Below are 15420 nucleotides of genomic sequence, written 5' to 3' on the forward strand. Positions count from 1 at the left end.
GGGGTCACCACTGTAGGAATGGCTAGATTCCTAACTAAAGGACTGAGGTCGAGTCAGTCTATCAAACAAACGATGTTTAATACTAATCAACAGTGTTTAACACGAAAACACAGGAGAACTACATTACAGGTCTGTACTCTTTGCTGGCTCCACGAGGACTGGCTAGGGCGGCTCCCCAGCCTGACGTCATGATGTCATCACGTTTTCCCGCCGCTGGAGGATCACGTGATCAACGTGATGACGTCATCGCTTTTGGTCTCATTCTTAAAGGGACCGTGCTATGTACATGCAATGATATGAACAAAGATACAGATTCATTCTGTAGCTAATAATTTGTTAAAGATAATTATGTACATTAGATCAGAGTCCCCCTGGTGGCTCCACCACAATGCGTCAGTTTTTCATGTGTACTTCACTCTTACAGTATCACAGATGAGTAAGCATGGCTGTTTCTGTCCAAAGTAAATGGAGCACTTAAGACCTAACTGGCAACTTTAAAATTGACATTACTGCAAATGGCTAATGGTTATCGTGTTTTGGCCAATATAAGCGGCACTTTAAGTGGTGGGGACTGTACTCATGGTCCTTCAGAACAACTGCAATATACTGAATATTGCAACATAGCGTCTCCCCATCTCCAAGTTCTTCATCTCCGAAAACTACCCCCTGCTCCCTCTGGCCCCTATTCATCTAGCTCCTGGCCACTTATCCATTTTTCCTTACTCTAATGCCCTCTCCTTTAAAACTGCCAACATCAGCATTCCTCCTCAAAAACTACCACCCCATTGTTAAACTCGCTTTTTTCTCCAAGGTCCCTGAATTTATTGTCACTACCAAACTCCATGCGCAACTCTCTCACAATTCTGTGTTTGAAACCCTTCACTCTGCATTCCCCTTGCCCAATGCATTAAGAGTGCCCTGGTCAAAGTCACCGAAAGCCTTGTAATTGTGACCATGATGAATTATCCTTCCTTGATCTCTCTAGTGACGTGTGATGTGATTTGACGCTCCATCTTCTTCCATCACCTCTCTGTGGTTCATGTCGAGGGACAGTCCTCGCATGGTTCCACTCCTAATTTCCCCAATGCAGCCAGTGTATCTCCAGCAATGGTTTCTCCTTCTGCTCTCCCACAGTCACCTCTGGATACCCCAAGATTTCATCCTTGATCACCCCTTTCCCTTAATTAGATGTCGCTCCTCGATGGCATTACTCATAGGTATGAAGTAATTTCCTATATTTATACTGACAACACCCAGCTCTACATGTCCACCACCACCCTAAATCCACATCCAGTGACTACCTTTATCTTGCCAAACTGTTTGCCGGACATCAAGTCACCAAGGAGTCAGAATTTCCTCCAAGTGAACATTAGGAAGACCAAATCTATCTACAGGAAACTTTCTGATATCCGGCACTGACGGGACCGAGCTGGTGCCGTAACATCAAAAGTGCCGGACATACCAGAGTTAATGTTTAAACATACAGAACTGAGAAGCTCCGTGTGAATCAACAAACCCTGTTGCTTAGCAACAGCTTCAAAACAATCGGCTGCAGCTGCAAGCGTCTGTAGCTGAAGCTGTTACTATAGCTACAGACCTTGCCGTGCTTGACTGGGGAAAAAAAAAGCAACGAGAACTAAAGAAAATATCGAAAACGGCTCCTGATTTTTGCCTTTAGATCGAGTATTCCGGACATATAACCTCCGGATAAACCAAACTTTCCTGTACGTTGGCGCCCACCAAAACTCTGTAGCTTTGCCCAATTCCATCCCCAGTCATCCTGCTCGCTGTCTGCTCACTGAGACTGAACCACATGCTGCAAAGCCGTCGTGTGATTTCTGTTCTAGAGTTGAGCTTCAAACCCTATATCCTATCCATCACGAAGACTATATAATTCCACCTCTGCAATATCGCACTTATGCCTTTATGTCATACCTCTTTGCTCACCCTTTTATTACAATATCTTACTTTTCTGACTCCCTCCTTTCCAGTTTTACCACTATACCTTTTACAATGCCCTCCCACCAAATACAAACTAAAATCAGTCCAAACCTCCAGTGCTCATATACTGTCCTGCACTAACTTTTGTTTGACCATTACTCTCACTCTTGCTGACCTCCACCGACTCCCTTTCCCAACAAATTGAATTCAAAATCCTCATCCTTATTTACAAATCAATCCATGATCTAACCCCACTTTACCTCCTCCAGCCCTACATGCCAACCCTTGCTTTTCAGCCCTCTGATTTTTTATTTTATTTATTCGTTCATGGGATGTGGGCGTCGCTGGCAAGGCCAGCATTTATTACCCATCCCTAGTTGTCCTCAAGAAGGTGGTGGTGATCCACCTTCTTGAATCACTGCAGTCCGTGTGGTGAAGGTACTCCCACAGTGTTGTTAGGGAGGGAGTTCCAGGATTTTGATCCAGCGACGATGAAGGAACAGCGATATATTTCCAAGTCAGGATGGTGTGGGACTTTGAGGGGAACTTGGAGGTGTTGGTATTCCCATAGGCCTGCTGCCTTTGGCCTGCTATGTGGTAGAGGTCACAGTTTTGGGAGATGCTGTCGAAGTTGCTGCAGTGCATCTTTTAGACGGTGCACACTGCACCACAGTTTGCCGGCGGTGGAGAGAGTGAATGTTTAAGGTGGCGGCTGGGGTGCCACTCAGGCTGGCTACTTTGTCCTAGATGGTGTCGAGCTTCAAGTGTTGTTGGAGCTGCACTCATCCAGGCAAGTGGAGAATATTCCATCAAACTCCTGACTTGTGCCTCGTAGATGGTGGAAAGGCTTTGGGGAGTCAGGAGGTTAGACACTTACCGTAGAATACTCAGCCTCTGACCTGCTCTTTTAGCCACAGTATTTATGTGGCTGGTCCAGTTAAGTTTCTGGTCAATGGTAACCCCCAGAATGTTGATAGTGGGGGATTTGGCAATGGTAATGCCATTGAATGTCAAGGGGCGGTGGTTAGACTCTCTTTTGTTGGAGATAGTTATTGCCTGGCACGAATGTTACTTGCCACTTACCAGCCCAAGCCTGAATGTTGTCCAGGTCTTGCTGATGGGCATGGACTGCTTCATATATCTGAGCAGTTGCGAATGGAACTGAACACTGCGCAATCATCAGCGAACATCCCCACTTCTGACCCTATGCTGGAGGGAAGGTCATTGATGATGCCGCTGAAGATGGTTGGGCCTAGGACACTGCCCTGAGGAACTCCTGCAGCGATGTCCTGGGGCTGAGATGAATGGCCTCCAACAACCACAACCATCTTCCTTTGTGCTAGGTATGACTCCAGCCAGTGAAGATTTCCCCGAATTCCATTAACTTCAATTTTACTAGGGTTCCTTGATGCCACACTCAGTCAAATAATTCTGGCCTCCTGTATATCCTTAACATTCTCTGCTTAAGCACAGCCTTCAGCCAACTTGACCCTATTCTTTGAACTCCATCATCTTGTTACTTTCCTCCTGATCTTTTAAGGGTCACCACAAAACCTGCCTTTTCAACCATGCTTAGAATCATAGAATCAAAGAACAGTACAGCACAGAAGGAGGCCATTCGGCCCATCGAGTCTGAGCCAGCACTTTCGAAGAGCAAACCAGTTCATCCCATTCCCCTTTCCCCATATCCTTGCAATTTTTTCTCCTTCAAGTATTTATCCAATTCCCTTTTGAAGGCTGCTATTGAATCTGTTTCCACCACCCTATCAGGCAGTGCATTCCAAATCCTAACCGCTCGTTGCATAAAAGAGTTCTTCGTCATGTCGCCAATCACCTTATCTGTGCCTGCTTGTTATCAACCCTTCAGTGATTGGAAACAGTTTCTCTTTATTTACTCTATCTAAATCCTTCATGATTTTAAACACCTCTATCAAATTTCCTCTTAGGAGAACAACCCCAGCTTCTCCAGTCTATCCACGAAACTGTAATCCCTCATCACTAGAACCACTGTAGTAAATCTCTTCTGTACCCTCTTCAAAGTCTTCACATCCTTCTGAAAGTGTGGTGCCCAGAATTGGACACAATACTCCAGCTGGGGCTGAAATAGTGTTTTATATAGGTTTAGCATAACTTCCTGGCTTTTGTACTCTGTGGCTCTATTTATAAAGCCCAGGATCTCATATGCTTTATTAACTGCTTTACTAACCTATCCTGCCACCTTCAAAGATTTGTGCACAAGCACCCCCAGGTCTCTCTATTCTTGCACCCCCTTTAAAATTGTACTATTTAGTATGTATGGTCTCTCCTCATTCTTCCAACCAAAATGTATCACCTCACACTTCTCTGTTGATTTTCATGTGGTATGTGTCTGCCCATTCCACTAGCCTGTCTATGTCGTCTTGAAGTCTATTACTATCTTCTTCACTGTTTACTATACTTCCAAGTTTCGTCTCAGCGGCAAATTTCGACATTGTGACCTGTACCCCCCAAGTCCCAGTCATTAATGTATATCAAGAACAGCAGCGGTCCTAGTACTGAACCTTGGGGAGCACCACTGTTTACCTCCCTCCAGTCTGAGAAACAGCCATTCGTCACAACTCCATGTTTTCTATCCCTTAGCCAATTTTGTATCCGTGCTGCTACGCCCATGGGCTTCAATTTTGCTAACAAGCCTAATATGTGGTACTTTATCAAACGCCTTCTGAAAGTTCATATACAGAACATCAACTGCACTACCCTCATCCACCTTCTGTTACCTCATCAAAAAACTCAATCAAGTAATGTCGAACACAATTCGCTTAGGATCATTTCACCTGACTCTGGTATTAATTGAGGTTTGTTAGCAAGGCAATGGTCTCTTTACCTTCCATCTGGCCAGCTTGAGGCTGAACTGCTGTGTAGGATTGCTGATGCTGCTGAGCACCAGGCTGATGAGCTGCAGATGAGGAAGAGGCAATACTGTCAGGTGTTCCTGATCGTTCATCTACTGGTGCACTCGGAGGGCCTGAAATACAATAGATAAATTATACTAAGTAAAAAAATATAGTAATCAGCAGTAAAGGCAGAATTTATATTGCAAAGTCTCCCTCCCAAATTCTGTAAAACAGTATCCACATCAGAAATACATCGAAGTTACAACATGGAAGCATGTTATTGGGCCCAACCAGTATGAGTTGCCATTTGTCCTCCACGCAAACAAATAGTTGCGATCACATTTACCTACCCTGTTCCTATATCCCCTCGACCCCTCTTCTTGCATCCATCTATTCAAACAGAAGTCACAAAGGTCATAGTCATCTTCTGAAGTGAGGAAAATAAGGGTGGGGGTGGGGTGGTGGAAGTGTCTTTGGGGAAAAAAGGTGGCAGAGTGTTGTCCCTCGGCTTATTTAGCCTAGTCGTACCGATACACTAAAGAAGATTTATTTAAGCCAATACATTTTAACACTGTGCCCATGCTTCTTGTGCTGTTAACTTAATTCATTACATAAAATGTCTTCCACCACTGACAGACCTATAATCAACAGTACTTTATCCTAGGGTTACACAGCTCAATATGCTCTCTGGAGACAAACGCCAAGATTCGAAAGGTTTTTGTAACTGATCAGTGAATATTGTATGAAAATTTCACACATCCACCTTTACACTTTATTGAAATCCCGATATCATTGCAGAGTAAAATGCAAGCCCTTCACTATTAAAATATTTAAAATCAGCTTTTAACACGAATACAAATTTCACAAGTAGATATTCAGACTTAAACTTCCTTCAAAATGTATGGTTTCCTTTGAATGCATTTGATTTATTTAAATAGCACTCTTACAATAATTTTATGATCTTTCGTAATATATGTTGCTGCTGAACGTAGTTTCTATTTAAATTTACAGAATATTTCATGATCAAAACACACGAATGAACAACTCATTAGAGGGAACACTGTTGATAATCATAAGGGTGATTTAAATCACTGTATCCAACACTGTGGCATTAAGAGAACCAGGATACTTAACAATAACTTTGGATTAAACACAGAGACACATACATGCAATCATTTAAATTAAACTCACATTGTTATGAAAGGAAAAAGTCATGCAGTGCATCATTCCATTCCAGGGAATATTTTAAATAAGACCAAATGAAAGGTTGGGTTTTTAATCACCCTTATTGCTATTATAGGGGCCTTCCACGTGATATATTACCAGCTGTGCAACATATTCAGTATGCTAACAGCATCTTTCTGGCTTTACAGTTCTACAGCATTCAATTTCTACGCTCTATATACAGTATTCTGACAGTTATTTGGTCTAAAACAGATGCGTCTAAACAGGCTGAATCCCATTCCATAAGCCATCAAGGCTCCAATCCAAAACTAACAAATATTAAATCTATTGGACGGGACATTCAAAATACTGCAGTCTTTAAACAATGCAAGTAGGTTCCTCAACAACTTCATTTAAACTGCTATTTCTTTGTACAGACCTATAAATAAAGTTATGTTCTAAATGTATCGACATCACGCTATTCTTTTGAGCGGCTCGCCACATGGATATGGTTCGAATGATCTTTTTAAGCACAAAAGTATGCATTTGTTCACATGCAATGCAAACTGATTACCTCAGAACCAAATCAAATGAATGCAGGTGAAAAATCAAAATGATTTTCCACAGCCAAGTCTCATTAGATACGCACATATTAAATATGCTGCTTGCTTTATCAGTGTTGATGCTAGCAATTCCAGTTGTTTACAGTACTGCAAGTTACTGTGGTTAATTTTATACTGCTTTAGCTCCATCTGCAAAATCTGATGGTGAACCATGATAAACAGACACTAGAAATCCCACAAATGAGAAGAGCATAACTTTGCACAAAGTAATCATCGAACCCCCTTGAAGTTAGAAAAAACTTACAGCGGTCCAAAACATTTGAAGATTTGGTATACATTGAAGCTTCAACCCCTTATTCACATGCAATTGAAGATTTTTCCCAAATGATGTTTATGGCATTGGAATGCAAATTAACTTTTGAAATTAGTTAATATTTAAAATCTATCTGCCCAAAGAAAAACCCAATTGATATAGCGATGTTTATTTTTTATCTTTAAATAGATTGTTGCCATACCACATTCTCTGACAATTTACCTACAATCTGTCATCGTCATTGATGAAAACATATGGGCGTTGTAAAGAAAAGAGTTAACAGACATTCTTCACCTCGCAGGAACACAAGAGTCAATCCCAAGGGGACAAACATGTCGAACAATTCTGAAGATGGTTTTAAACATTTCTGGCTTCATCACTACCGCTCCAAAGCCTGGCAAATGGGGGAAATTTGTATACCTTACTTAAGATTTGGCATAGCCAGCTACTGCCACATGTTCAACTGCCCAATAGATGGCTGACATTCTAACTGTGCAACATGGAAACGATTCACGGAGCTCAAGCTGGTTAGTGCAGCTTTTTGACTCTGACTTCAGAGTCACCAATACATTTAAAATGGGCAGGAGTGTAAACAAACTTCTATTTTGTAAATCTATAGGGTAACCACATTACTGAGACAGCATAAGGTGAGTGGTTCATCAACTATTCTGACGATTAATTTTACCACCATTACCCAGGATAATACAGTCGGCAAAATGGGCACTACTCATTTTGTCCAATACAAGTTCAATTTTTCAGAACATCCATAAAGCAGTACTGATGTTGAAAGCATAAGAGGTCACTCAAATTTATCTTTGCTCCCAGCAGACCAAAATTAGGAATTAAATGTATTTAGCAAATCTTGATTTCAACCTAAGCTTGCTTCTAGATTTATCAGTCTCATATTTATGAGCAAGACAGCAAGTCAAAGCATACTTCCTCAGTTGTTTTAATAGGAACAGTCAAAATTATTTTTTGAAACCTTTAGATGGAGCTAGTTCTTTACCAGGTTAGAGCAGGGCCATTTATTTGGGTTTAAATCTAATCCACGTTGATGGGACAGGTGTCATGACCTCAAGTGCCGTTGACCTTAAGGCTCTGCCCAATAACCTAATTATTGTATGTCTCAGTCAACACCTCACACCCATTGTGTTGGGAAGTCTCTGTTCCTGGGCTCTTGCCAGTTACCAGGGTTCATCTGGCAGGTCAGCCTTTCCAGTTGTGAACAGACAGATAAAAAGAGAGGCAGAAACAGACTGATATTCAGATCCAGCAAGGATTTATTAGGAACAGAAAGCTGCAAGGACTAGCTTTGGCTAGGCTCAGAAGGGAAATGGAGGAGGGTAGTTAGTAGTTACTTTGTTTACGTCAAGCAAGACAGACCACTGATGTGAGCAACTGTAATGTATATTTTATTACACAATGACAAGTTGTACTGATTGAATTAAGTAAGTTCAATCATAAGTGTTGCTCTGTACATTCAATTGCTGTAAAAGAGACTGTGACTGGAGAATCAGGCACTAAGGTCAGTGTCCCAATTTTCTGACTAAAATTAATCATTGGAAAATCAGGAGCACCGCCTCATAAGCTTTTGAAGCTGAGAACTTGACACCATCAGCATTGCTGTCCTGGCATTATTCAGAAGTATTTATGGCATTTTCAGCGTGGGTGTTTTCACACACTCCTTACAGCCCTGGCTGTACTAAGGTGGAGCCATTTTTCTGAATGGCTTTCAATTTGTCGTGTCTCTTTGGCAACTCTACAATTCAAGATGCCAAACGTATGTATAGCAAATTACATCTTAATTCCCAAATTCAAAGTTTAATTTCCTTCTTTTTTTTCTCCCCTTGTCCTACTTGATGACCGTCATCATGTATTTCCCTCCATTGTTCTAAATGTACCAGAGCTCTTCAACAAGAAAGTCACAGCAGACAACTATCCAATATTCGGTAATCTCATTCAGAACGGTCATAACAAGGCTTAGTATGGGAAATAAGGAAAATAAATGAAGCTGGCGCACTGTAGGTTGCTCGAGGTTAGGATGGCGTACAGGGAACTCTACTGTACATCTAGACACCCATTAATAAAAGTAGAATCAAGTCCTTCTCTAGCACCAACATTCCTCCCAGTGTTGAATTAAAAAAAATTCAGCCAGGAATGCAAATAATTTTTTTTTTTAAACCATGCCACCATCAGCAGAAGGTTGAAGGAAGTAAAAGAAAACAGTAGGTACTGATGAAAAAACAACAGAACACAACATACACAGCTGAAGCAAAAACAGAAAATGTTGGAAACCCTCAGTAGGTCAGGCAGCATCTGTGGAGAGAATAGAGGAATGAGTGTTTTGTGTGCGAACTGAATCCCAATGTTCTTTCCACAGATGCTGCCTGTCCTGCTGTTTCCGGAATGTTTAGTTATTATTTCAGAGTTCCAGCATCTGCAATTTTTCAGTTTGTATTCATACACAGCTGAAGCGCTGTTGGGCTAACAATTATACCTTCACTGATGTTATCTCGGATCCCTTGAGCCATCATACTCAGTAACTGCAAACAAAATTTAAGTCAAGAAAAAGTCAGACAAAAGGATGTTAAACTTTCTTTGCCCGGGAGGACTGCAGAAAATTATCATTGTGAATTGATTATATTTTTCCTCTTCCAGTCCCCCCCCGCCGTTTTGTGTGTTTCACTGGAGTACAGTTCCATGATGTCAGTAACTCTCCAGTACCTCTCCTTAAATGGCAAATGTTCATGTGTGAGGTGTACACTAAATGATCAGATATTCAATCACTTTGCCGGGGGGGGGGGGGGGGGGGGGGAAAGCACATCATAGCTGATCTTCATTAGTGTTCACATGTCAAGAGATATCAAAACAAATGTACTAATTATGCTGTACATGCCAATATAGAGTATAGAAATCATTTGTGCGAAACCAAAGTTCATGCTAAATTGGTAAAAGATCAGGGTTACATCTGGTTTTAATTTCATTTATATTCCCCCGAACTCAATTTCTCTACAATCCTAAAATGTATTTTTTCTCTTGCCCTCTTTCTACAGTGACCAACCTTCATACCATCCTTTCCCAGCCGGAAAAATAGATTCTGGGACTTTGCCACAAATTTCAAAATACATGCGTTCCTTGACCAGGCTAAAAGTTAGCGGCATCTACGACAACATAAGTATCGCGCATCAGTTTTCTATACACAGGTAAATTATAAAACACTTCATAGCTCAGATTTTAACTTGGTGTAGGAATTGGGGAGGTGAGGGCTGAAGTGGGCGGCAAACTGTCCTGACCTCGGCAGTATAAGGCCGAGGAAATTTCAACTCCCAGGTCACATCTGCATGCCCCCAGTCAGCCGCCCTCCCAATATCATCAGGAAGCAGCAGCTGGCCGGCAGGCAGGAGCGCAATGTTGGGCAGCAGGAGGCCGCCACCTCTGTCCAAAGGTCAGGTAAGTTGTGGGGAGGGGGTTTGAGGGGGGTCTCACGATCGGTTGGGGGGGGAGGGGGGGAAAGGAGAGAGGTGGAGGAAACCTGGGGCGGTGGAAGCCTAAATTTTTCTCGCAGGGCTCGGAGGAACAGTCGTGCTCCTCCTGGCTCCACATGGAAACTAAACAAACATTAAAAAAAAAAAATTATATGTAAAAGAGTTGCCTGTTTGGGCCTCTTCTGGCCTTGGCTGTGCTTGCCGCTAGGTTGACCATGTACAAGGTGTACAAACAGCAGCATGAGAATTACTGTCTCTTTCGAAATTGACTTTCGAAGTGTCAGCCATGGCTCAGTGAGTTGCACTCTCGCCTCCGAGTCCGATGGTTGTGGGTTCTGTCCCACCCCAGCAACTCGAGTACAAAAATCTTGGCCAACACTCCAGGGCAGTACTGAGGGAGTACTGAATTGTCAGAGGTGCCGTCTTTCGAATGTGACGTTAAACCGAGGCTCCGTCTGCTCTCTCGGGTGGATGCAAAAGATCCCATGGCACTATTTCAAAGAAGAGCAGGGGTGTCCTGGCCAATATTTATCTCTCAACCAACATCACTAAAACACATTATCTGGTCATTATCACATTGCTGTTTGTGGGAGCTTGCTGTGCACAAATTGGCTGCCGCGTTTCCTACAACAGTGACTACACTTCAAAAGGTCTTCATTGGCTGTAAAGCACTTTGGGACATCCGGAGGTTGTGAAAGGCGCTATATAAATGCAAGTCCTTTTTTTTTGCAACAAAGAAAATACCACTATTAAACCGAATTTTCAATATTTACTGGGCAGAACATTGCAGAAATTACCTCGCTGCACTAATCCAGATTGCAAGAGGGAAAAAGCAATATATTAAATTTGTATTTCTTTTAAATACTACAGTAAATGGTAAATTAATTTTTAATATAAAAACAGAAAATACTGGAAATACTCAGCAGGTCAGACAGCATCTGTAGAGAAAGAAGCAGTGTTAACGTTTCAGGTCAATGACCCTTCGTCAGAACTGGATGAAAGGTCATTGACCTGAAACATTAACTCTGTTTCTCTCTCTACAGATGTTGGCTGACCTGCTGAGTGTTTCCAGCATTTTCTGTTTTTATTTCAGATTTCCACCATCTGCAGTATTTTGCTTTTGAATTAATTTTTAAAACCATTTTAAGTGATATCGGAATGTTACAGGAGATTCCAAATGGATTGAGCTAAAAACAATCATGGAGTTCCCCCGGTTATGTATGAGAAGGGTCTTATGCCAAAGATATTCAGCAAAGAATCTGTGAAATAATATGGACAACATCTGTGCTTTGAGAGACACCAAGCACAACTCTCCAAAAAAGAACAAGTACCACAAAATTTACGATTCAGATTACCAAATAAATGGAGAGTTGAAGCAGGAACATTAAAAAAAAGTCCAGAAAAACTTCAGATACTTGTTTCCATGCTTTTGTTCCACTTGTCTCGTCTTCTCTTTTCCCCTAGCAGCCCTAATTTATTAGTCCTCTACTAAAAGTGAATCAGTCCAATGCGCGAAATGAATGATCTATGAAAGCATTTCACGATTTCTGTTTTTGTTTTATGAAACCTGCTTTCCTTTGCATGTCTTGTCCGATAAGTGCATATGGGGAGCATGTAACAAAAAAATGTCTCAGCCTAAAACACGACTTTGTCACGTTTAACTGATTTGGAACACCTTGTATGCATTTTTCCTGTAAATAAACTCAGCATGCAGTATGTGATTACTGGTCTACAAAAAGCTCAAATGTGATTAAAACCGCTGGGTTTACGAATATATTCTGATCACAAAACTCCGCTTGCACACTTAAGATTTTTTTAAAAATAAGACTGTTTACAAATTGTAGTAACAACAGAAAATGCTGGAAACACTCAGCAGGTCAGGCAGCATCATTTTCTGTTATTTCAGATTTCCAGCATCCGCAGTATTTTGCTATGTGTACTGTGCATTTTTTAAACTTCCAATAATATTAACAGACTAGTGGCTTTGCTGAGGTTTTCTGAATTTCAACTTCTAAGCCTAAAGCTCCTCATCCCTAAACCGTTAAATGGCCTTGTAATATTAAGCACTGAAAGATGTTGCTGCTGACGTTAGAGAGCAGATCCTCAGCAAATTCTGAATCATAAGCTCCAATTCAAACTACATGGATTTCAAGTTTCACCCTGCCTTAGTTGGTTGGAATGGGAAGAGGAAAGAAACAAAAAGAAATCACATCATATTACTGTAAATTATTTTCAATAATATACTTTGTAATGAAAATGGGAGACCCTAACAAAAATGTAGGTACATGCGCTCGAGCCATTCCTGTTGATGTTTTTAAAAACACCCAGGTTGTGCTACCCTTGAAACCCATGGGATTTAGGAACAGGAGTAGGCCATTCAGCCCCTCGAGCCTGTTCTGCCATTCCGTTAGATCATGGCTGATCTGTATCTTAACTCCATTTACCCGCCTTGGTTCCGCAACCCTTAATACCCTTTTCTAACAAAAATCTATCAATCTCAGTTTTGAAATTGTCAATTAATCTAGCCTCAACAGCATTTTAGGGCAAGCGTTCCAGATTTCCACTACCTTTGCGTGAACCCATGTCAATTGGTTACCTCCAATTCCACACGCTCTCGTTTTTGTTAACAGTCGCTGGTGTGGAACCTTATCGAATGCCTTCTAGAAGTCCATATAAACAACATCCAGAGACACTCCCTTATCTACCACTTTAACTAACTCCTCAAAAAATTCAACTAGGTTCAACAGACAAATTTTACCCTTTACAAATCCATGCTGGCTCTCGCTGATCATTCATATTTGTTCAAGTGCTCAGTCACTCTGTCCCCAATAACAGATTCTAGTAGCTTTCCCACAACAGACGTTAAGTCTAAAAGGCCTATAATTTCCTAGTTAATCCCTCCTGTCCTTCTTAAATAATGGAGTGTCGCTGGCAATTTTCCAATCCAAGGGGACAATTCCTGAATCAAGAAAGTTTCAGAAGATCACGACTAGAGCATCTACAATTTCCTCACCTACTTCTTTTAATACCCTGTGGTGGAAACCACCAGGTCCTGGAGATTCATCTTTGTCCATTACCATTTGTCTCTGTGAGGGCTGAAATTTGACAGATATGATTTTCTGCTGTTCGACAACAAAAACAACTTGCAATTATATAGCGCCTGAAACATCCCAAGGCCCTCCATAGGAGTGTAATGTTATAAATCTCATCATCATGAAGAAACGACTCATGAAATAACACTGGACGGCCAGCTGGCGGCACCGTCCAAGTAGTATAAATACTCGGGCGTGGGCCCATTTTGTAAAACAGGAACTAGTGAAGTACAACTAGACCTCCATGTTTTGAAACAAGTTGATTAAAGCCTTGCTTTATACTCAAACCAAGTGTGTAGGGAGTTTTATTACGTCAATTTAATCAACTTGATGTCGACTCCATGCTCTGAGTGATTTCGGGAACAGCCAGCTACGACTTCAGCTGCAGAAGGGAACTCCGGCATAGTAATCAATCCATCATGGACAAACTACTCAGACCCGCCTGTCTTGACCTGGACCCGAATTCACCTACAACTGCTAAGGTATGGAAACACTGGTATCGTACCTTCAGCAACTTCCTCAGGGTGTGTGGTGAGAATGTTCCTGATAAATTAGAGATACTTGCCAATTATGTATCTCCTCATGTGTTTGACTATATCGAAGACTGTGTAGACTATGACTCCGCTATCCTGATATTACAGCGACTATATGTTAAGGCCCCAAACAAAATTTTTGCTCGGCATCTACTGGCCACAACTCGACAACAACCCGGGGAATCACTTGATGAATTCCTTCAGAAACTTCGCAGGCTCAGCAAGGATTGTAATTTTAAAGCGGTCACAGCTGAGCAGTACCAGCAGGAGTTAATTCGTGATTCCTTTATTAATGGGATTGCGTCTCCCTTCATACGCCAGCATCTGTTGGAGAATAAAACCCTCGAGTTACAGGCTGCCTATGACCAGGCATGTTCCCTGGACTTAGCAAAGAGGAATGCAGATACCTATCCTTTACCTCGTGCATGGGCTGCTGCGATCACTTTTAATGATTCCTTCGATAGGTCTCGGGCGGAAGTCCTCACTGATGATGACTCTAACCTAGCAGATGACAACCCTACCCTAGAAGCCTTCACTGATGACGACCCCGCCCTAGCAGCATCTTGGCAAACTGGAAGGAAGTGTTTCTTCTGTGGAGGTGCGTTCCATTATAGGAAATTTTGTCCTGCTCGTAGCGCAACCTTCAATCATTGCAGCAAGAAAGGTCACTTTTCTAAGGTATGCCACTCAAGAGCCTCCGTTAGTAAGAAAGGCCACTTTTCTAAGGTATACCGGTCGAGAGCTCCTATTAGTTTTGCAGCTACTATCCATAAAACTGCTCCTCCCCCAAGAGCCACTACTAAGGTTACAGCTGTCAAGGGTAAAACTGCTCCTCCTCCCATCACAGCTGTTTTTCCCCAAAGTCTGTCCCGTGCAGCCACGAAGGTTTTGGTAAATGGACACATTTTGAGCGCACTAATCGACTCATGCAGCTCTGACAGTTTCGTTAGTGAGCGGGCTGTCAGTAAGTTAAAACTGCGTATTTACCCCTCAGACAGGGAAATTGCAATGGCTCTGACGACACTGACCATCAACTCTTCCGGCTTTTGTCTTGTCGACCTTATTCTCAATGGCCGCACTTATTTCTCCACCTGGCTCGGGGTGCTCAAAAACCTATGCAGTGATGTGCTCCTGGGACAGGATTTCCAGAAACAACACAAAAGACTCACTTTCGAGTTTGGAGGGTCAAAGCTGGAGCTTACTATTGCCAAAGTATCGTTTTGTGCGCTTTTGGCGGCTTCGCTCGACGAGCCCTCCTTGTTTGCCAATCTTTCCCCCCCAATGTAAGCCCATAGTCACTAAACTACGACGTTTCAGCCAAGATGATCGATCCTTTATCGAGGCAGAAATCTCTCGCCTTCTAGCTGACGGTATCATTGAGCCATGTTCATCTTCCTGGCGGGCTCAAGTCGTCGTTGTTAAAAATCCTCTGAAGCAACACAAGAAACATCTTTGC

The 15420-nt window shown here is 42.1% G+C and overlaps 1 protein-coding gene across 4 annotated transcripts in view; it reads right to left on the reverse strand.

Annotated features, from left to right (window-relative positions):
* The window catches only part of tfg (trafficking from ER to golgi regulator), a 183255-nt gene that overhangs the window by 56411 nt on the left and 111424 nt on the right, over nucleotides 1–15420 (reverse strand). For all 4 annotated transcript variants that reach the window (XM_086006980.1, XM_086006979.1, XM_086006977.1 and 1 more), the window contains one exon: nucleotides 4805–4945. In XM_086006980.1, coding sequence (XP_085863106.1) covers nucleotides 4805–4945 — 141 coding nt within the window. The remainder of the gene's footprint in view (nucleotides 1–4804; nucleotides 4946–15420) is intronic.

This window comes from Somniosus microcephalus, chromosome 14 (assembly GCF_052327205.1).
Source record: "Somniosus microcephalus isolate GS21.2 chromosome 14, FLI_Smic_1.0, whole genome shotgun sequence".
Taxonomy (NCBI): Eukaryota; Metazoa; Chordata; class Chondrichthyes; order Squaliformes; family Somniosidae; genus Somniosus; species Somniosus microcephalus.